The 23,580-nt window shown below is 36.5% G+C and overlaps 1 protein-coding gene across 1 annotated transcript in view; it reads left to right on the top strand.

The window, feature by feature from the left end:
- The first annotated feature begins 258 nt into the window (after window positions 1-258).
- The window catches only part of LOC148952725 (uncharacterized), a 195,872-nt gene continuing 172,550 nt past the window's right edge, over window positions 259-23,580 (top strand). Inside the window, exons 1-3 of the mRNA XM_089087762.1 lie at window positions 259-372; window positions 18,228-18,375; window positions 21,181-21,352. Of these exons, the coding sequence (XP_088943888.1) occupies window positions 321-372; window positions 18,228-18,375; window positions 21,181-21,352 (372 nt within the window). The 5' untranslated portion in view covers window positions 259-320. The remainder of the gene's footprint in view (window positions 373-18,227; window positions 18,376-21,180; window positions 21,353-23,580) is intronic.

Raw genomic sequence — 23,580 nt, 5'->3', positions numbered from 1 at the left:
TAGTGCTCAGTTGAAGATTTTTCGATCCTCTAGAAAAATATTTATTTTTTAAGAGCGTCCTGAAGAGGCAGCTCCTCTCTCCGGGCTCTTCATCATCAGCAAGAGAGATAAGGAAATGGTTGACATGGAAAATACAATAGAAAACAATTCTAAAAGAGAAAAAGAATTGTAATCTAGGAATTTTATGCTCTAATTGTGTATCACCAATTCTACGTAAAAAAAACTTGATTTTATTTATTATCTTATCTCAAGAAACTAAAAAAATCCCGGATTATCTTGAATTAGTTATTATATAGAGAATTTTACGAGAAGTCAAAGCTATGAATATTTTAAAGTTAATTTTATTACTTTCCTGCATTATCTTTTCTTTTGGTAAGTTTTTTTCCCTTTCCTCATGCATTTATATTGTTGTGTTTAAACGAAGCTTTGAAAAGTAATAAAAGTAGAAATAAAAATCATAATTATGCGAAACTTATCTCTCAAATTCTTGATGTCATAGTTTCATATTCTTCATTTTACACAGATTTATTCAACCTCAAACAGCACTGAAACCTCTTTCACGGTTGCAGCAATAGCTGCAACGTTGTGAAGAGCGAACCACAGATCATTGTAACCGAAAGTTCAAGGGAGGGGTTGCGTACCATGCTACTTCTGTCGCCTGTGAATCCAGAGGTCTTTCTCAGTTGGCTTAGCTCAGATAGTATGAACAATCTAGTGGACATTGGCCATTGTTGTTTGCAACAACAGTACAACCACTGGCCATTGGGTCCAGTGGACTCAATGTTCATATGTCAACCAAAATAATCTTGGTCACCCCACTGTGAAGTAAAGATATACCAGCTTTACCTCATACAGAGACAGTCTGTCTTGGCTTTACTCTAATTAGGTTTTCAAGTTCTTTTATCACTTTAACCAAATTTTCAAGTTAGACCTGGAGACACATACGTAAAGTTTAAGTTAGTTTTGGAGGCACAAATTTGTATTTTTTAGTGGTTCCTAGTTTCAACGCTTGGACTGTACTACATAAACTACACAGGCAGAAAGTTGCTTTTGGCGACGGGTATAAAATGTAGATCAAATTCAAATCAGTACAAAAAAGGAAGGTTAGTAAGAAAAACATAGAGAACTGATGAATAAAAAATTATTATCTTGACCCTTCGGTGTTATGGAAGGAGGCAGGCACCTGCTTGTAGCATTAAAAAACACAAGTGAGAGAGTACCATATTTGCTTCCTCTAGATTCAACCCGTAGGAAGCCTTAATTCAATCTTAATTTGCTTAAGGGCAGGGGGCAACTGCCCCGCAGACCCCAATTTGCCCCTCCCCCCCGTGCAGCTGAAGTTTTTTTTTCAAGAATCTTGTCAAAACTAAGACAGCCTGCATAATTCAAACATCCACAGAACCGGGTCAGTTTTCTTTAGTACATTTTTGCCTTCATGATAATATTTGGCTTACTTTTCAGTTTTCACAGTCATTTTCACTTGATTGGGAAGATTAGCTCCAACTTGGATTTGGACAAAATTGTGCCACTAGTAGAAAGTATGACTATCAGAGGAATTTCTCAGAGGGGGAGGTCAAAATACACTAAGTGTGTTTTCAGGCCACCATTTGCCTGTTCTATAAAATGAGTAGAAATAAGTTCAAATAATTTTCCAAGCGTAAAACTACGACAAATCACCATAAATAAATGAATTGAACCCAAAACGAACAGAAATAACAATAAATAACCTAGTCAAAATAGCAACAATTAGCATGAGTAGGGCTGACAACCCCCACACCTCCTCAAGATCAGAAAGTAATTTGCACTTTACTGAAAACAAAAAACAATCTAAATGTTTTCACTTTTTTGACTTCAACAAACAAAGAAGTATTAAGACTATATAAGGAATAGATATCAAAATATGTATATCAAAATGACAATACGCGTTTTTTTTGTAAGTAAAGTGCAAATTATTTTCTGGTCTGAAGAAGACATGTGTTTACTCCTTTTACTTTTTCATCGTTTTAAGTTTGACTAGGCTATCTATTATAATTTCCGTTTGTTTTGGGTTTCATTTATTTGTTAATGGTGATTTGTGGTAGTTTTACTCTTGGAAGATAAGAAAAACAAACTCGTAGAATTTGACAAAACTTTCGTCCGTAAAAACTTAAACAATTTAGAATTTGTTGGTTCTCAAAGCCAACTATCCTTTCAAAGGACAGACCAACCTTCTTAAACTTTTTGGTGCCATATGTTTTTGCTTCATTTTGATGATTGTTTGCCTATATTGTTTTTCTTTTTTATTTTTTTGTTTAATTTGGCACCCGCTACTGCCAAAAATTGCAGAAAATCATATGGAAGCCTTTTCAACACAAATGGATTTCTGTTTTTTTTTTCCAAGTTTTTATGACACTTCTGGTGTGTAAATTCCTCTTTTTCCCGTTCCTTATCACTTTTCAACGAAACTATAAAAAAAAAATCAAATAAAAGTTTCGAACTTAGAAACCTTGTTTTCCATAGGGGGTGGAGGGTATTTTCCAGGAGGGGATTTTCCAAGGAGGGTGTTTTTTCGTGGGGGTCACTTTCCGAAGGGGGGAGGGGTATTTTTCTTGGGGGAGGGCATTTTATGGGAGGTTAAACACCCCCCCCATTTACTATATTCATTTATGTCATTTTACTGTGTTCATGGCCGTATATTTGGCTTTAAAATACACTTATTTGTCTCTCTATCTAATATACAGAATAATTGTACCAAACACATTTTGCATGCAGACCCGTTATACTTTACCCCCTCCCCCCCGTAATGTGCAAATATATAGCGCAAACGTATGTGTAAAGTAACGAAGAAACTAACAAAAAACGGTGTTCTCGAATTTTACACAGCGTAAACTTGAGTGAGTGGCGGATTGGCTTATAATCCACAAGTACCAAAATTCCTTCCCCCTAAGGAAATAAAAAAATAAAACACAAATAAAATTCCCAAATTCGGAAAGCCTTATTTTCCACGGGGGTATTTTTTTGGGGGGGGTATTTTCCGCTGGGGAGTATTTTACGGGGGTATTTTCCATGGGGGGTATTTGCCGGGGGGTATTTTACGGGGGGTATTTGCCGGGGGGGGGGGCATTCGCCTAGAACCGAAGGAGCAGTGGACGGGTCATGTTACACGGACTTATGTTGCTTTCCTAACAAGACTGCTCGGCAGGCACCTTCATTGTAGGAGGGTGTTTGTACACGCCCACACTCCAACCCTCAAAAATTTTACACGTTTTAGACTTTCCCTTTAATTTATATTATCTTTCTTCTACTTCGCTCAGTTTATTCATTTTGTTTTAATTGTGAGTGTTTTAAACCTCTCCCCCCTAAAACCTCCCTGTAAAAAATAACGTAACTCTTGTGCTGTTGCTAAGGTGATTGAAAATTAATCAGGACAAAAACTTCATTTGTTAAAGCAATGAGCTGCCAAAAAACCATTCAAGATATAAAATTTTCAGGAAGGTTATTTCCTAACTTGTTAAATAAATTGAAGTGTTGACAGAACAATGACTGTGAATAAAGACTTAAAAATTATTTTAAGGATTAAAATAATTAAAAAAAGAATTAAAGTAATTTTTAAAACACCCAAAGTTTTGTTAGGAAGGTCGTTAGGAAAGTTTTGTTATCTAAAGCGACTATGCTAAGAAAATTTGTGGAGTAAAATTTTTCAACAGTGGCGCCAATTGAGGGGTAGTTGACCCTTCCCCCTATATTTTCAATTATGTTTTTTATATTTTTACTGAAAACTGTAAAAAATGACGAACTTACCCCCCCCCCCAGATAATAAAACATACATTACCTCTTTTTCACTTTACTAAAAAAATATAAATGTTTTTACTTTTATAACTTTAATAAATCAAATAATATTAATATTTTGATTACTAAATATCAGTATATGTATATTAAACTGACAATGCACATTCATTTGTATTTTTTCAGTAAAGTGCAAATTTTGTTTTGGCCTTGGGAAGGCATAGGGGTTTTGCGTCCAACTTTTGTTAATTTCTGCTCGTTTTGAGTTTGACTCGGTTATTTATTGTAATATCTGTTCGTTTTGGGTTTCATTTATTTATCGATGCTGATTTGTGGTAGTTTCACGCTTGGTAAATAATTTGATTTTATTTTTGCTCATTTTTTGTTTAATGGAGTTCTTTACTTTTCTTTAAAAAACTTATTTTGTGGAAAAAGTTTTTTAATTAATTTCTGTTCGTTTTATATTGACATAGTCTTTTCAGGGAAAAAGACAATTAAAATTCAAATCTTTTGGTTTTTAAACAATTAATAGTTTGTACTGATATTTGTGTGTAGAAGTGCTATTTTCAAAAATTCTTAACAGCGTGCTCCCTCTTATACATCGAAGCACAAATAGCAGTATGTGATTTCGTTTTGTACCTCCTCTAGTTAACCTGAAATGGAAAACTTGATATCACTCGGAAAAATATCTGTTTACTTTCTTTTATAGCTTGGATACACTTACGCTATTTTGATTCGGTTAAATTTTAAGAGAAGAAATGGGAGGGTTGGCGTAGGAGGGTGGGCGTGGGAGGGTGGGCGTGGGAGGGTGGGAGTGGAAGGAGGATTAGTTGTCCTCAAATCACTTTTGACTATTAAAAAGGGCATCAGTACTTTCTATTTTCAATCGAATGAGCCCTTTTCGAAGTTCCCACGACAACTCCTTCGATACGAAGTGCCCTGGTCTAAACAAAAACAACAACAAAAATAATACATTATGCCCACTTCGATATTTACTATAAAAATGTCAAGCCTTCCAATCATTTTCGACTATTAAAAAGGGCACTAGGCCTTTCGATTTCCAATCGAATGAGCCCTTTTGGAAACGACACCGCTTTCTATAAACACCTTATATGCCTCCAGGGCATAAATTACAACCCTTACCCTAAAGTCTGTTAGGGTGGTTGTCATCCTCTAAGACAAAATTTCCAGAACTTTCAACTACGTTAAACAACATGGCTATCTCAAAACTTTGATTGGATGTGTTTGGGGAAATGGTGGGCGTGAGAGGGGTGTAAATTGAATGAGCCCTTTTTCAAGTTTCTACGACAAAGATTTCGATAAAAACCTTATATGCCCCCAGGGCATAACTTATAATCCTTGCCCTGAGGGTTGTGAGGTTGTCCTCCTCAAAAATATATTTTTTATCTGGAAATCAACTACGCTGAACGAAATGGCTATCTCAAAATTTTTATTGGATATAATGATGGGAACGATGGGCATGGGGGGGGCTATTTGCCCTCCAATCACTTTCGACTATTAAAAAGAGCACTAGCCCTTGAATTTCCAATCGAATCAGCGTTTTTTGAAGTTTCTACGACAACACCTTCTTTAAAAACCTTATATGCCCCCAGGGCATAAATTAAAACCTTTACCCTGAGGGCTGTGGGGGAGTGTCCTCCTCAAAAACATATTTTCTATCTGGAAATCAACTACGCTGAATAAAATGGCTATCTCAAAATCTTTATTGGATGTGTTTGGGGAATGATGGGCGGGGGGGGGGGAGGCTAGTTGCCCTCCAATCACTTTTGACTATTAAAATGGGTACTAGTCATTTCAAGTTCCAATTGAATGAGACTATTTTAAAATCTATACGACAACGTCTTCTATAAAAAACCTTATATACCCCCAGGGCCTAGCTAAAAATCCTTGCCCTGAGGGAAGTGGGCGAGTTTCCTCCTCAAAAACATATTTTCTATCTCGAAATCAACTAAGCTGAACAAAATGGCTATCTCAAAATTTTTGATTGGATGTGTTTGGGTAAATGATGGGCGTGGGGGGGGGGCTAGTTGCCCTCCAATCACTTTCGACTATCGAAAAGGGCACTAGAACTGTCAATTTCCAATCAAATGAGCCCCTTTTGCAGTTTCTACAACGACCCCTTTCATATGAAGTGCCCAGCTCTAAAGGAAAAGAAAAATAGTACATTGTGCCAACATCGTTCTTATATGCCCTTAGGGCACAAGTTAAAACCCTTGCCCCGAGGGTTGTGGGGGAGTGTCCTCCTCAGAAACATATTTTCTATATGTAAATCAACTACGCTGAACAAAATGGCTATCTCAAAATTTTGATTGGATGTGTTTGGGGAAATAATGGGCGTGGGTGGGGGGGGGGGCTAGTTGCCATCCAATCACTTCCGACTATTAAAAAGGGCACTTGAACTCTAAATTTCCAATCGAATGAGCCCATTTTGAAAATTCTACAACGACCCCTTTCATATGAAGTGCCCAGCTCTAAAGGAAAAAAAAAATAGTACATTGTGCCAACATCGTTCTTATATGCCCTTAGGGCACAAGTTAAAACCCTTGCCCCGAAGGTTGTGGGGGAGTGTCCTCCTCAAAAATATATTTTTTATCTGGAAATCAACTACGCTGAACAAAAGAGCTATCTCAAAATTTTGATTGGATGTGTTTGGGGGAATGATGGGTGTGAGGGGGTTAGTTGCCCCTAATCACTTTCGACTATTAAAAAGGGCACTCGTCACTCCAATTTCCAATCGAATGAGCCCTTTTAGAAGTTTCTACGACAACTCCTTCGATACGAAGTGCCCGGCTGAAGAAAAAAAAACGCATTGTGCCCATATCGTTCTTTACTTAGGCAGCGCTAGCGCGCTGCCTATGATACGTTGTCTAACCATACGAACCTTTCTTTCATTTTAGCTGTAGATAGTGGGAACGAATCATATTTTTTATGCAGCTTGTTGTTTACGGTGTACACGGTATACGGTGTTATATGTGGTGTTATGCAGTGTTATATACGGTGTTATGCTAAGATTTTGCATCTTATTACAGAACGTAATATTAACGAAAATCTGAGGGCTCTAATCTTACTTCTTAGGCCTTTTTTTAAACAACTTTCTTCATTCTGCTCTAACCAGGGGTCTAAGGACTATGTTGAGATTCTCATTAAAGTTCTCTAATCAGTGTTCTGTTTGGCAGAAACATTTGATTTTTTCCTAAGATCAGTGAGCTGTAAGATCTCTGCGCTTTGACGAAGAAAAAAAAAATAATTTGATCAGAAATGACTAAAATCGGTACTCCTATATTAAATGGACTCTTTTATATAGTGCTAGTTTGGTTAATGCTAATGAAATAAAATAAAATAGGATGAATATATATTAGTTTAGAAACGAATTTGGGCTATATATTTGCACATTAGGGGGTGGGTGGGGGGTAAAGCATAGCATATATTATTACGTAAACTAAACTAGGTACCTTCCACCCCCCTAACCCCCAAAAAACAACAGTTTAAATATCGTATACGCAATGAAAAGCACGCTATACATTGTATTACTCTAAAGCGGTGTCTTGAATTAACCCGTCAAAACAGGTTTTTCGTGACTGGTTTTCATTTCAGTATATGAAAGAGTCCGTTTAACATAGGAGTACCCTAAAATCTTAGGTGTAAGATGCTAGTACTTCGATTAAGCAAAAAAAACAGGACTAATGTAAATTATTCTAATTAAAACTAATTTCAAATTTTCATATTTCAGAGCCATAATTAACCGTTGTTATCACCTGGTTTCTAGTATCCTAACTTTTGTTCTAAAACTTATCTTCTTATTCTTCCATTTTTTTTTTTTTTTTTGATAAAGAAAAAAATTCAGTACATGAAGCTTTACGCTATTTTCGTTTTGAAAAGAAATTACACTGAATGAAGAAAGATACCCAAAACGAATAAAAACAACCATTAACAAATAAGTCAAAAACAAAATGAACACAAGTTATTATAATTAGGTGTGAGTTGTCTCCCCCCCCCCTCCCCTACCCTTAATCCACCTCTAATTTAAAATTTATTGAAAATTAAAAAGTATTGTTCAAAGATTGTTCACTACAGTAATGCTCTAAGCAGAGCCGTTACTAGGATTGGTGGCGCCCGAAGAAAGGTTTTACAGTGCTCCCCTCCCGACTCAAATATAAGCAAAAAGAGCTAAACTAAAGTGAAAATTTTGATCAAACTGGGCGCTACCCAGCCACAGCGTGCCCATCCACTGCGCTCGGGGCAGCTCAACCCGGTTGCCCCCCCCACCTTTAAAGGGCTGTGGTTCTAAAATTGTTCCAAAAATTATTCCCCATATATTGTCCAAATTCAAAGTTTTATTAAGTCAATTGACTTTTTATACGTTAGAAATCAATAACTTTGAATGGGAGTAAATATTGAAGAAACTGAGTCTATCAACAAGTTCATGGTGACGAATTGTAAGTAAGAAGCAATGCGGCTCAATGGTAACCGAAACTCTAAGAAATAGAGTCTTGATAGCAATAGATGCATAAAAAGAACCAAATTTTGATGCTTATTCATAATATATAAAATTCATCAAATTTAATCGTACCCACCAAAAGCTACGGGCCCGACAAAAATTTGCCCGTTTTTGGAAATTGTGGGAAACACCCCAAAACATCAAGTGATCTTAACAAAAATCATTCCATCAGATCCAGCATACCAGTGAACCCTAATGTAGAGGTTTCAAGCTGCTATGTACAAAAACGTCTTTATTTGTCTGTTTTTTTCTTCAGGGGTGATCATATCGAGCCAGTGATCATAGAAGATCGGGAGAGGGCTCATTGGATCGGAAATCAAAAGTTCTAGGGCCCTTTGTGTGTGACCAAAGATATTGGAGGGGAGCTAGCCCCCCTTTCACGCTCATTTTTTCCCCAAACTCACCCGATCAAAATTTTGAGATAGCCATTTCGCTCAGCATAGTCAAAAATCTAATAATTATGTCTTTGAGGATGACTTAGCCCCCCAGAGTCCCCGGGGGAAGGGCTGAAAATTATGAACTTTGCCCATTGTGTACATATAGTATTGGTTATTGGGAAGTATACAAACGTTTTCAGAAGGGATTTTTCTGGTGGTGGTGGGGGTCGGTGGGGGGAATATGTAGGAGGATCTTTCCATGGAGGAATTTCTTATGGGGGAGGGAAATTTTCCATGAAGGGGTGACCGGATTTCCCAGCATTATTTAAGAACGATCAGAAATTAAATAAAAAAACAAGTTTTTTCAACTGAAAGAAAGGAGTAACGTTAAGACTTAAAACGAACAGATATTATTACGTATATGAGGGGGGTCACCCCCTCGTCAATACCTACTTTCAAAAGAGCTATTTATTCTAATTAAACTGCCTTTGTGATTCAGGAGTCATTCTTAAAGAATCGGGACAAAATTCAAACTTCAGTGTAAAGAGCGAGGTATTGACGAGGGGGTGATCCTTCTCGTATACTTAATAATTTCGGTTCGTTTTAAGTTTTAATTTTGCTCCTTACTTTCAGCTGAAAAAACTTGTTTTTATTTTATTTTATATAGAATATAAAGCTAAATTTGCTGTCGTAAATATACTGATACCACGTAGAAAACTGTGGAAGCCTGAGCTGTGTCTTATTTTTCAGTAGCTAATGCGAAAATAATCACAATATGTTTTGCTATAATACATAACTTGTATTCGAATAATCAATATGACGAAGGAATTCTTTGAAACTAACTATTAGTCCCAGATTTTGAGCAGAGTAACGTTAAAGCAACGTTCTTCGTGAAGTTTTTTGGTAGTCCCGACCAGGGCCGTATCCAGGATTTTTTTCGAGGGATGTTTTACTCAAGGATTTTTTTTGAGGAGGGGGCGGAGGAGGCTACGCAAAAAAAACTCAAAAAATCTGTTTATATCCGTTTTCGTAAGGTCTTGAAAAAATAAAGGTGAACCCTCATTAACAATGAATCCTATGCTTACACGCCATCTATTACATATTTTGGTGCAAGTTGCCGGTGCTGCGAACTGCTAGCACATATGAATTCCGTCCAGTAGGTGACTTGTAAGTAAGCAAATATGCCTTAAATTTTTGGGGAGTGGAAGCCATTTTGTCCAAAAATAAAACTGAGTTTATTGGATTTGCAAAACAATTTTCGTAGAAAAAAAAAAAAAAATATGATACCCTATGCACATAAGAAATGTGAGGCTGATAACAATGGTAGTAACTAAAATGAACAATCAAATCATGATCAGTCTGCGTGGAAACCTCTGTACCAAAACCAAAATTACACGAAGCACTCATCAAGCTTGCTTTAACCTTATTCTCTCAACCTATATCGTACTTCGGGGGTCTTCCTCAGTCAACAGGTGTTTGCTGCTGTTGAAAAAGCTTTTGGGCTATGAGTCTCAGAAGTCCTAGCTTGATACGGATACACGAGGGGGGTGTGGTGGGTGGGCCACGCTCTTCCCTCCAAAGTCTAAAAAATTTTGAATTTTCTTATTGTTCGACTGTTTAATTATTTTATATCTTTTAAAATTTGACTTCAACAGCATATCAACTTTAGACTGAATATAGAAGGCTAGGATTGTTTCAGCAGTGTGAAATGGCTGTATCGCGGCTTTTCTATAAGCCATGATCTTTGTTCCTATTTCCGAAGGGGATATCCTTCTCGTCTGGTCTGATATTACCGTCGGGCTAAACCATACTTCTTCCAGGAATTTGGTCTATTCCTTTCAGCACCTCTGTTTAAAATTAATCTGAGTAATTACTGTCTCCGTCAGCTGGTTCTACGGGGGCATATACCACTATTACTGATATCTTAAGCTTAAATGTGCCACTGGAATCACCTTCCGCGACTAAGAATCTTCTTTATTCATCATGAGTTCTACCCTTACCTAAATAAATAAATCTGTCACCTAATTGTACTCTATACATCGACAAGTATAAGCAAAAAAAGCTAAAATGAAAATTTTGATCAAGTTGGGTGCTACACAGCCACAGCGTACCCATCCACTGCGCCAGGGGCAGCTTAACCCGGCTGCTCCCTCGCCCATATACGCCTCTAGCTCTAGATTAAAAAAATTATTCCCCACAGATTGTCCAAACTCGAAGTTTTATTGAGTCAATTGACTTTTTATACGTTAGAAATGAATAACTTTAAATGGGAGTAAATATTCAAGAAACTGAGTTTATCAACAAGTTCTTGGTAACGAACTGTAAGTAAGGAGAATTGCGGCTCAATTGTAACCGAAACTCTAAGAACCAGAGTCTTGATAGCAATAGATACATCGAAAGGATCAAATTTTGATGCTCAGGTAGAAGATCAGGAGAGGGCTCATTTAATCGAAAATCAAAAGTTCTAGGGCCCTTTTTAGTGACCAAAAATATTGGCGGATGCTAGCCCCCCTTCCACGCTCATTTTTTCCCCAAACTCACCCGATCAAAATTTTAAGATAGCCATTTTGCTCAGCATAGTAAAAAATCTAATAATTACGTCTTTGAAGATGACTTAACCACCACCCCCCCAGAGTCCCCGGGGGAAGGGCTGCAAGTTATGAACGTTGCCCATTGTGTACATATAGTATTGGTTATTGGGAAGTATACACACGTTTTCACAGGGGATTTTTCTGGTGGTGGTGGGGGGTCGGTGGGGGGATACGTAGGAGGAATTTTTCATCAGGGAGGGAAATTTTCCATGAATTGGTGACCGGATTTCCCAGCATTATTTAGGAACGATCAGAAATTAAATATAAAAAAAAAACAGTTTTTTTCAACTGAAAGGAAAGAGTAACATTAAGACTTAAAACGAACAGATATTATTACGTATATGAGGGGGGTCACCCCCTCGTCAATACCTACTTTCAAAAAAGCTATTTATTCTAATTAAACTGCCTTTGTGATTCAGGAGTCATTCTTAAAGAATCGGGAAAAAATTCCGACTTCAGCGTAAAGAGCGAGGTATTGACGAGGGGGTGACCCCCCTCTTATACGTAATAATTTCGGTTCGTTTTAATTTTTAATATTGCTCCTTACTTTCAGTTGAAAACATTTGTTTTTATTTTATATAGAATATAAAGCTGTATTTGCTGTTGTAAATATAATGGCACTACGTGGAAAACTGTGAAAGCTTGAGCAGTGCCTTTTTCCAGCTGCAAATGCAAAAATAATCACAATATGTTTTGCTATAATGAACGACTTGTATTCTGATAATCGATTTGATGAAGGAATTCTTTGAAACTTAACTATTAGTTCCAGATTTTTAGCAGTCAGGTTAAAGCAAATCTATTCAATTCGAGAAGATTTATCTTCTTCTTCGTGAAATTGTTTGGTAGTCCCGACCAGGCCCGTATCCAGGATTCCTTTTCGAGGCGTGTTTTACTCAAGGATTTTTTTCCGGGGAGGGGGGTTATAAAAAAACTAAAAAAATATGTTTATATTCGTTTTCATTACGTTTTTACGAGTCAGACAAAATTTCGAGGGGGGGGTCAAGCCCATTAACTCTCCCTTGGTACGGCCCTGTCCCTGACCAGGGGGGAATCTTCGGCGTTTTTATCGAAAGGGGTCTATCTCCGGATAGTCAAGGGGCATAATTTTTTTCTTGGGGGCAAGTGCAACCCTTCCCCCCCAAATGACACCCCTGGTCCTGACCCTGCTTTAAGGGTTTGAAAAAATAACGGTGAACCCTCATTAACCATTAATTCTATGCTTACACGCCATCTATTACGTATTCAGGGTGCAAGTTGTCCGTCCAGTAGGTGGCTTGTAAGTTAACAAAATGCCTTTAATTTTTGGGGAGTGGAAGCCATTATGTCCAGAAATAAAACTGAGTTTATTGGATTTGCAAAACAATTTTCGTAGAAAAAAAAACAAAAATATGATACCCTATACACCTAAGAAATGTGAGGCCGATAACAATAGTAGTAACTAAAATGAACAATCAAATCATGTTCAGTCTGGGTGAAAGCCTCTGTATCATGCAAAACCAAAACCAAAATTACACGAAGCACTCGCCTAGCTTGCCTTAAACTTATTCTCTAAACCTTTTTCATATCATATTTAGGAGGTTTTTCTCAGTCAACAAGTGTTTGCTGGTCTTGAAAAAGCTTTTTGGCTATGAATCTCAGTCCTTACTTGATACGAACACAAGACGGGAGGGGGGGATGGACCGTGCTCTTTCCTCCAAAGTCTAAATATTTTGAATTTTCTTATTGTTTGATTGTTTAATTATTATATATCTTTTGATTTGACTTCAACAACATATCAATTTTAGATTGGATACTGAAGGCTAGGATTGTTTCAGCACTGTGAAATGGCTGTCTCGCGGCTTTTCTATAAGCCCTGATCTTTGTTCCTATTTCCGAAGGGGAAATCCTTCTCTTCTGGTCTGATATTAGCGTCGGGCTAAACCATACTTCTTCCAGGAATTAAATAAAAAAAAACAAGTTTTTTTTAACTGAAAGTAAGGAACGACGTTAAAACTTAAAACGAACAGAAATTATTCCGTATATGAAAGGGGCTGTCCCCTCCTCAACGCCTTGCTCTTTACGCTAAAGTTTTTTACTGTTTAAAAAAAATAAGAGTTGTGAGAAAGTCAAACTTTAGCGTAAAGAGCGATGCGTTGAGGAGGGGACAGCCCCTTTTATATACGGAATAATTTCTGTTCGTTTTAAGTTGTAACGTCGCTCCTTACTTTTAGTTAAAAAAACTTGTTTTTTTTATTATTAAATTTTTGAACGATTTTGAATTAATGCAGGTTTTGATTTTGACTCACCGTGCAAGATTATATAAAACAAAAGTTGCATATTAATTTTACTTTTATTTGGTTAAATGGCTTCCTCGAAACTTGTTTAATTTAATTTACGAACTTTTTTATTAGTAATAAATATGCGTAACTTACGAATTAACTTACGTAACGAACTTCTATATTCATATATTTTTAATACGTATATTAGGGGGTTCGCCCCCTAGTCAATACCTCGCTCTTCGAAAATTCAAAAAAAGTTCGAATTTTGTTCCAATTCTTTAAAAATGACCCCTTAATCACAAAGGCCGTTATTTAGAATAAATAGCTCTTATGAAAATACTAAAAAAAGCTTTGGCTTAAAGAGCGAGGTATTGACTAGGGGATGAACCCAATCATACACGTAATATTTTCTGTCCGTTTTAAGTTTTGATGTTAATCCTTATTTTTAGTTGGAAAACTTTTTTTTCACATTTAGTTTCTGATCTATTTTTTAAATAATGCTGGGAAATCCAGCGTCCCCTTCATAGCAATGTCCCTTCCCCTATAAAAATTTCCTTCGTGGAAAGATCTTCCCACATAACCCCCGACCCACCCACCCCCACCCCCACTACCAGAAAAAATCCCCCCTGAAAACGTCTGTATACTTCCTAAAAACCAATACAATATGTTACCATTGGGTAAAGTTCCTAACTTTCATACCTCCCATCGGGGACTTTGGGGGATTAAGTCATCCTAAAAGACATAATTATCATATTTTCAACCATGTTGAACAAAATGGCTATCTCAAAATTTTAATCTGGTGACTTTGGGAAAAAATGAGCGTGGGAGGGGCCTAGTTGCCCTCCATTTTTTTGGTCGATTAAAAAGGGCACTAGAACTTTTTATTTCCGATCCAATGAGTCCTCCCACGATATTCTAGGACCACTAGGTCAACAAGATCGCCCCTGGGAAAAAAAAAAAAAAAAAAAAAAAAAAAAAAAAAAAAAAAACACGCATCCGTGATCTTTCTGCTGGCAAAAATTGCAAAATTCCACATTTTTGTAGATAGGAACTTGAAACCTCTACAGTAGGGTTCTCTGATACGCTGAATATGATGGTGTGATTTTCATTAAGGTTCTATAATTTTGAAGGGGTCTTTCCCCCTTTTTTCGAAAATCAGCCAAATTTTCTCAGGCGCGTAACTTTTGATGGGTAGGACTAAACTTCATGAAAATTATATATTTGAATTCAGCATTGAAATCTTATTCTTTTGATGTATCTATTGGTATCAAAAACCTGTTTTCTAGAGTTTCGGTTACCATTGAGCCGGGTCGCTCCTTACTTACAGTTCGTTACCACGAACTGTTTGATCTTGTCTATTCTTTCCAGCAACTCTGTTTAAAATTAATCTGAATAATTACTGTCTCCATCAGCTTGTTCTACGAGGGCATATACCACTATGACTGGTACCTTAAGCGGTTGGTATATGCCCCTAAAACTACCCCTTAAATCCACTCCTGGATAAGTCCCAAAAAAGAACTCTAAGGCATTGGAATATTTTTCTGGTACCAGTTAAGCTTTGCCAGTGATTTCTCCTTCCACATTTACACACAACTGCTACTCAAGATGATTCTAATGACTGGTATGATTCCAAGCAGCTCTGACCTTATGTGAAAAAGGGGTAATCAGCTAACCAGTGATCTTAATACCATGACATTACTTAGATAATTTCGGAGACCACACTGCCTCTCCATGACGATAAATAAAAGTTCAAATAGGGATAAAATCCTTTTAATAGACAGTATATGTGACCGAAATATCTGGTATTTTTGTGAATTTCTATCAATTTTATAAAAAACACTGTCTATTAAAAGTATTTTATCCCTATTTGAACTTTTATTTATTGACATTACTGTTTAAAAGAAATTCCGTACCCTACTCAGACAGGGTCTGTAATTCACGAACATGGAAGTGAAGGGAGAGGAATTTATTTTTCAAAATCTACGGGAGCAGTTTATTGTATTTTTCGATTTCTTTTCAAGACCAGTGGTCTCCGTATTGTCATATTACTCTTTCTTAGAAATTCTAAAACCTGTTTGAACAGTAGTTCCAATGTGAGCAAATGTGAGGGAGACGGACGAAATATATTTTTCAAATCAAGGGGGGGGGGTGGAATTTTCCAACGAGAATACCAAAGAAGGAATTTTTAAATGAAAATACCAATAAAACGGCCTTTTCCAAAATCCAGGAGGAACACTTTCTCCTACACGTTTGGTGTCCATCAGGGTTGCCACATGCAGCACTGTTGTGCTACATGTGGCACAGTATAGTGATGCAACTGCACTAAGCACAACAGCTAATTGAGCAATTTCAAGTAGCATTAGGCAAAACTTGCATACTTGAAAAATTTTGTGTAGCACTCATGTGGCACATTTTTATCGAGAAAAAACAGCACCTTCTAGACAGGGGTTTGTGACAACTTTGGTGTCCATGGTTTTAAATGCCTAATTCTTGAAGGACTTGCACTCAGGTAGTCTAATCTGGACAAAAAGTTTGAGTTCAAAAAGCTCTCACTACGGGAACATATTCGAAGCACATTTCTGAATCACCTTTTTGATGCAGATTAGAGCAACGATGTTCTCATCTTAGGAAATAAGCAGAGACTCAGCATAATACGCAGCTTGACAGACAAGCAGCATATGAGACTTAGCAGTTAGAAATAAGCAAGAATTTTAATCCAAAGAATCATGATCACATTTTATAGGTCTCTATCCATGATGTACTTTCATCTGTCCTAGTTTACTAATTTCAACTGCTCTTGATAAATACTGGTTGGCCCAGGTTTTACTCTATGATGTAGGCAGTATACTTAAAGAAGCCTAACTTATGCGCACTAGAATTCAATAAGTAAAATCGCTCAAAAACAATTTATTTTAAAGGAAAAGTGTTACAAATTTTACAAATTCAGTAACCTAAGCCAATTAAGAAGTTTGGAAAAAATCAACTTAAGATCTGTAACGTAAGCAACATAGACAATCGAAAGCGATTTGAGTTGTTTGAACTGAACATGGAAGGTTGGATTATTTTGTAAAAGCCTTTTTGTAGGCAAGGCTGAACTCCCCTAGGCTATTTAGGCTACTACCAGAGTAGGCTACTCTATTTTTCTTTTTATATACAAAATTTTACTTCTTTTTATCCAGAACAATAGCCGACAGAGCAAAGTCTTCATTGCTGCCAGAGTCCAAAATCAATTCTGTTCGGTTTCAATTTCTTTATTCAGACCTCTTCCCTTTTTTTAGATGGAAATACTTCATAAAAAATGTTTCTTCATCTTTTGTTTTCGAGAGTTAAATAATGCACACAAGAGCTTGCACAATGTAGTTTTGGAATCAACATTGCGAGAGGCAAAATTTCAATATGAAAGCAGCTTACATATGCTCCGGAGCATGAGCCACTTGGCGTAAGTGATAAAGTGGCAATGGAAAACCGGCCTTGGAACGAAGCAGAAATAAATTATCGTTCCATTGGCCTCCTATGTTTCCCTGTTTGAACAGGGATGCCAATTCAAGGAATGTGAAACGGGTACAAAATATATTTTTGAAAATCTAGTGAGGCGGAAATTTTGAGGCTCTTCGAATTTTTCAAGGAAAACATCCTAAATAGGTTTTGCCAACTTCACTGATGTTTCAAGAGCCCTTTTAAAGTGGGTTTCCTATTGAACCTTTTTTCCCCCTTTTTTTGCTTTGTTCATTTTTTATTAGAATAAAAAAAGGAACTAAACTCATATACAGATAAAACAGTCCTAAATTGACTGAAGGTCTAATTTTGTGCGCATTTAAGATATAGATGTTCATTCAGATGCAGATGTCTGAAACAATTCAGATGTCTACAACTCACCGTTTTCATTGCTTGCCATGAACTAACTTATCATACATATAGAGCTTTGATAGATGCGTAGAGATGTAGAGATATCAGATAAAGAGTGGTAATCATGTATTGAGATTTCAGACATAGTGATCCAAGTTCATTTTTAAAGTACAAACGACGTAGCTAAAACTCAAATATTGTTGACACTTTCACAGGCTAATTTGGCCTGTATGTACAGCTTAGATAGAGATATAGAGATATCAGGTGTATATTTCATTATCTTTAGATAGTATAGTTCTAAAATTACCAATTATAAATACTTTTTTGCACATTTTTAAAGTTAAAACTAAAAGTTAAACTCCAAGTTTAACTAAAACTAAATACTTTCGGTCTTTCGTGAACTAACTCCTAACTATTGGCTTGTCCGAAATATTGTTAAATTTTCTGCCCAGCCGCAAAATGACGTTGCATCCGTAAAATAGCATATCCTGGATGTTTTCAAGGAGGAGGGGTTGATAAAAAAAATAATTAAAAACACATCAAAAATTTGTTTATATTCATTTTTGTTGCGTTTTTACAAGTCGGACAAACATTTCAGGGGGGGGGGTCAAACCTCCTAGCCCCACTGGATGCGGCCATCCGAACACCCAATCCAAGTCGCTTTAACTTGTATTTACTTTTCGATCATTTCTTTGGTTTAAATTTATCATATTTATCACTACAGACTTGTTTTATAATTCTTGACCGACCTCACAAAGTTACAACTAAAAGTACAGAATTAAATTTTAAATGTTTAACTTCAGTGTCCTCAAGCGCTTGGCTTTCTTATCTGATTTATTGAAATTCATATAACATGAGATCCATCTTTCAGGTTCACCTGCACAACAAAAAGCATCAACTTGCTATGAAAACCTAGGCTGCTTCACCACTGATTATCCTTGGACGTCAGACGCTAGGCCTAACCCTGTTTTACCAGAATCACCGGAGATCGTTGCTACAAAATTCCGCTTGATGAAACTGTAAGTAACTATGTCAAGCTGTTTTGCTCCACTGAATCGTGTGTGCAGCATGACTACATGCAAAATTATTTCTCGCGGGATTGAGAAGCCTTCAGAACAAGTGTGAAAGATATAGTAACAATGACCAATATGTCACTAGTCTTATATTTCGTTTAATAGCAAAGCTATTTGTTACACCTCTGCATGTAGGAGTTTACTGAAAGCTTCTGTGCTACTTATTTTCATAAGTTTGGTTCTGACTTCAGAGATTGCTTATCAGGATTGCTAAAAACAAAGAAAGAGAAAAATCTCAAGGTTTAAAAAACAATAGTAGGAAATGAATAGAAAGAAAAATGAATAGAAATAGAGGAAAGGAATAGAAGGAAATGACAAACTAAAACGACGTGGATATTTTGCTTCTATAGTGTCTCCAACGCTAAGAAACAAAGACAAAGTAAAAATAACCTAAAAATAACGAAAAATAACCTAAAAGTAAATAAAATCTAAAAACCAAGAAAAAAAAAACACATATCTATGTATAGCCTTGCTACTGTGATTGATCATTGCAGAAGCTAAATAACGTTGCCAACTGGATAACAATAAAATATAATGAATATGTAATTAATTATTTTACTGCAAAATAATCCTCTCGCTTGCTTCCGCTGCTGCAATTCTCCTAGGCAATTTCTTATGTCTTCTTTAACTTTAAAGAGATTGTTCTTAAGAACAAGTTTATACGATCAAGAAAAATGAACGCCTAAGAAAAGCCAAAAACTAATAAACATTACAAACTTGAACTTTGCAATAATGTTAAGGCATAATTGAACGCTCCGAGAGTAAAGATCAAACAACTAAAAGGTAATTCATAATGATGTAATGATAGAAATGCTGTTTTAATAATTTTTTGATTTAAGCACCTATTTTGAAGCATGGGCGCTCCAAAAAACTGGTGGGTGGTTGCCGGGGGGACACGTAGGAGGATCTTTCCATGGAGGAATTTTTCATGGAGGAGGAAAATTTTCCGTGAAGGAGGGACCGGATTTCTCAGCATTATTTAAGAGCGATCAGAAATAAAAAAAAACAAGTTTTTTCAACTGAAAGTAAGGAGCAACATTAAAACTTAAAACGAACAGAAATTATTACGTATATGAGGGGGTTCACCCCCTAGTCAATACCTCGCTCTTTACGCTAAAATTTTTTTTTAGTACTTACAAAAGAGCTATCTATTGTAATTAAACGGCCTTTGGGATTCAGGGGTTTGTGACTCGAACAAAATTCAAAAAGAGCGGAAAGAGCGAGATATTAGGGGGTGAACCCCCTCATATATTTTATAATTTCTGTTCGTATTAAGTTTTAATGTTGCTCCTAACTTTCAGTTGAAATAACTTGTTTTTTAATTTAATAATATCTAAAAATGAAGCTTCTTTTGATAGTTTCTAGCTGTGTTGGGCAAAACATTCTCCTTCCATTAAAGAAATATTTTATTTAGTATAAGCGATTACAGTAATAAACTTGCCTCTACAGAAGGAGGAAAGATGGGAGGAGACATCCTTAAGGAAAATATTCAGTCAATTAAATTTCCTTGAGAACCATGACAATGATTACTTTAAAATCTATTGTTTATAAATCGCCATTGAATTTAGTCTCTCATCACCTTATCATATCCTTTGAGCCAACTCTAAAATGTTAATTGTAACGGAAGCAAATAATTAAAATTGCTTTAAACAACTAGATGTAAATGATTGAAAAAAACAATTATAACAATCGTAAAACTCAAATAACTTAAAACTTTTACAACTGAGAAAATTTTTTGTGCTTATCTGTTCCCAGAGAAAAGAATCTTACCACAAGCTTTGCCAAAAATTTGAAGAAAGAATATGGTTTAAAATGAAGTTAAGCATCAGACACTTATGAAGAAATCCTTTTCTGGCTTGAAAAGCAATAAACTATTGAGTTTGCAAAAAAGATAACCATAGAAATTGAGAAAAGCGTTCAGTTATAAAGGTAAGGAATTTTTCCTCCTCTATTTCTCAGTTCATGAGCAGTTTCTGAAATAAAATTCTTAAGTTTGTTTGTTGTTAGCGCCATCTGTAACTTTCCTTATTCTCTTATTTTGTTTCCTTTGTATTTCTATACTCCGTGGCTAGATTAATTAAAATAAATTGAAAATTAATAATAAAACATTCAGTGACGATTCGAATCTTTTTAAGGAGCCATGGTGCATTAAAAAAAGAATAAAATAAGGGTTAAACTAAAATGTTGGAACCACATTTTACTGCAAGTAAAAAGTGTTACAGAAGTGTACATGGGCGCCCATAAGCTGAATTCCAGGGGGGGGGCAAACTTCGTCTAATTGCTACTTTTAATGCTATATAAGAGAAAGCTCAGACCAAAAATATAAAAATAAGGCAGCATCATTCATCCAGGGGGGGCAAGAGGCCCCCTCCCTGCCCCCCCCCCATATGGGCGCCCATGGAAGTGTATATTTCTTAATTTCTAAAACATTTCATCTTACTAAGATATAATCTTTTTACAGAAAAGTAGAGAAAAGTAACCCATCACCTGCCCCCACCCTTAATCAACTCTCCCATTCATCTGCTTGGGCAATTATTTTTAGAATCCATTGACGACAGTTTTTATTTTAACATGCCTTCTGTACTATTTCAGTAATAATAATTGTTGCTACCATTATTTCATCTTAGCTATTAAAATAAAAGCTGCATCCAGGTGGGTTCCCCCTCTGCCATCTGCCTTAAAGTACAACCTCAGAAATAAAAATTCTGACTTTTCAAAACCATTAATCATAAAACACATTTTTTTTTTCAGTCTGGGAGACGGGGTTACTCTAGACTATTATTTGTTGCTTGCCGATGATGAATTCAATTATGGAAGCTCTGGATTCGATCCATCAAGAAAACTAACAGTCTTGGTCCATGATTGGACTCATAATCCATCTGCTTCCTGGATACAAAAGGCATCAAAAATTCTATTAATCAATGTAAGTTTTTTTGTCAGCTTGGACATTTTTTTTATCCAAGTACACAGGCTGAATCTTCTAAAGAGCAAAAATAGTTACTATTTTTTTGGGGGGGGGGGGGGAGCTAAGAATATTGTAAAGCAAGTATTATGCAAATATTTTAACTTGTATTCTTTTGGGCGAAAAAGAGCATTTTTTGGGATACAAACTTGAAAACTTAAGATATAAAATAAGCAATACTTTGAAAAAGATATCTAACTATATTAAAAAGAGGAAATACTTGTACATGGTTGGTATGTTTTAGTTCCAATAAAAAAGTATTAAGCAAAAATTAAAAATCATGTTTTCTAAGTAATAGTGGTTTAAAATAATTAATTTACATATCCGTAGTTTTGCTCTTCATTTTTTATCGTAAGATATACAATGTTAATTTATCTCCCTTTCACTTTACGTATTTCCCTCTCTAATTCACTTTCTTTTCCATTTTTTTCTCTCTAATTGCATACCTCTCTCTATGTCGGTACCCGTAGATTAATTGGCGATAAGAATGGGTCTTTGCCCCTTCCTTTATTTGTCGAAAACGACAAATAAATAATTTGCGAATATTACCAAAGTTGCAAACACCTATTTGAAACCTTTGACCCCCGCCCCACTAGTAATCTGGTGACCGTTCTTCCTGACTGGTATCTATGCAGTGGCGGATCCAGGGGGGTGAGGCCCCCCATAGCGTAGTATAAAGTAGTGTAATTTACTTAATTAACGCAAGTTTGAGTTAATTAAACTTGCTCCTAACGCAAGTTTATCGGATCAATATATCCCCCCCCCGAAAAAATCCTGGATCCGCCACTAGATCTATGGGTCAATGTTTGACTGTGTATTTATTTATAATCATATGCAAACAATCAATTGCAAACAATCCCTTTTCTGGCTTGACACCGGAAGGGTCAAATGGTCTATTTGCTAAATAAACATGGAAACGTTATAATTATAGTAGCCGTAAAAAATCTTTATTTTCAAGATGACATTTTAAAAGCTTCCAAAGACAGTTTCTATTCAATTTAATGCTTCCATATACTCAGATATTTAAACTAAAAATGAGCCTCAATAGTCTTGCTGTAACACAGCTTTCTCGAAATTATTTAAAAAACATTATTTGAAAAATCTTTTGGCCAAAAATTGTTGTTCAAGACATTATCGCCCCCCTCCCTCTCCTAACATATGTCTTGTTTGCAAAATGTATCATTCATGATCCTCTTAGAACTCTAGCTCCTCCAACGCCATCCAGGGCGTATAGGGCATCAGCAAGACTCCGCCATTCTTCTTGAAGCAGGGCAGCGGCTAATACATCAGCCCAGTATGGCACAATAGCAGTTTTTATTGCTGTTCGGTCTTTTTCGTTCGTCCAGCGTAGAGTATTCATCGGCCTGCCTCTGCATCTTGAGCCCCCTGGATTCCATTGGAACGTCATCTTCAGTAGTCTACTGTCCGGCATGCGTAATACATGACCAAGAAAGCGCCAGGGTCTATACTTGATTACTTTTGTGACGGGTGATTGCATGGTGCGGGTTCGTATTTGTTCGTTGGTAACTCGGTGGTACCAGCGGACGTGTAACAATTGTCGGAGACAGTAATTCTCAAAGGCTAGCAGACATTTCTTTAGACTTGGTCGAGTTTCTAGGTTTCACTTGAGTAAAGCAGTATGTTGATCACGTTGCTGTTGAAGAGTCTCATTTTTAGCCCTAATGAGAATTTTGGAGATTCCCATATTGGTGAGAGCCGATCCAAGGCAGTCTGTGCCATCCCGATTCTGGTCTGGACCCCTTTAGCTATGTTGCCTCTCTCTCCAACTATACTGCCAAGGTATCGAATGCATGATACTTACTCAACTTTTTCACCCTTATGGAAGATCTCGAGAGGTTGATCGCTGCAAACAGCCATACATTTCGTCTTTTTTACGTTAACGTGTAGTCCTGCTTTTTCAGATCGGTCTGTTATACGGTTAAATAATTCTTGCAGGCTAGCCTTGTCTTCATCTAAGAGGGTTAGGTCGTCAGCAAATTCTACATCAGACAATTGTTTTGAGTTGCTAAGTCTTACTCCTTTGCCGTTAGCATTTCGGAGGATGAAGTCGATGACAATGATGAACAGGAGGGAGACAGCAGGCATCCCTGCTTAACCCCCGAAGCGATTTTGAACCATCTTTTGTCATCAGTACTGGTACGAACGCAGCATTCTGTATCATTTATGAG

This window comes from Artemia sp. Qi Xiang Cuo, chromosome 4 (genome assembly GCF_049724085.1).
Source record: "Artemia sp. Qi Xiang Cuo chromosome 4, ASM4972408v1, whole genome shotgun sequence".
In the NCBI taxonomy this organism is placed as follows: Eukaryota; Metazoa; Arthropoda; class Branchiopoda; order Anostraca; family Artemiidae; genus Artemia; species Artemia sp. Qi Xiang Cuo.
The sequence above is the reverse complement of the archived record's forward strand: the minus strand, read 5'-3'. Positions and strand labels throughout refer to the sequence as shown.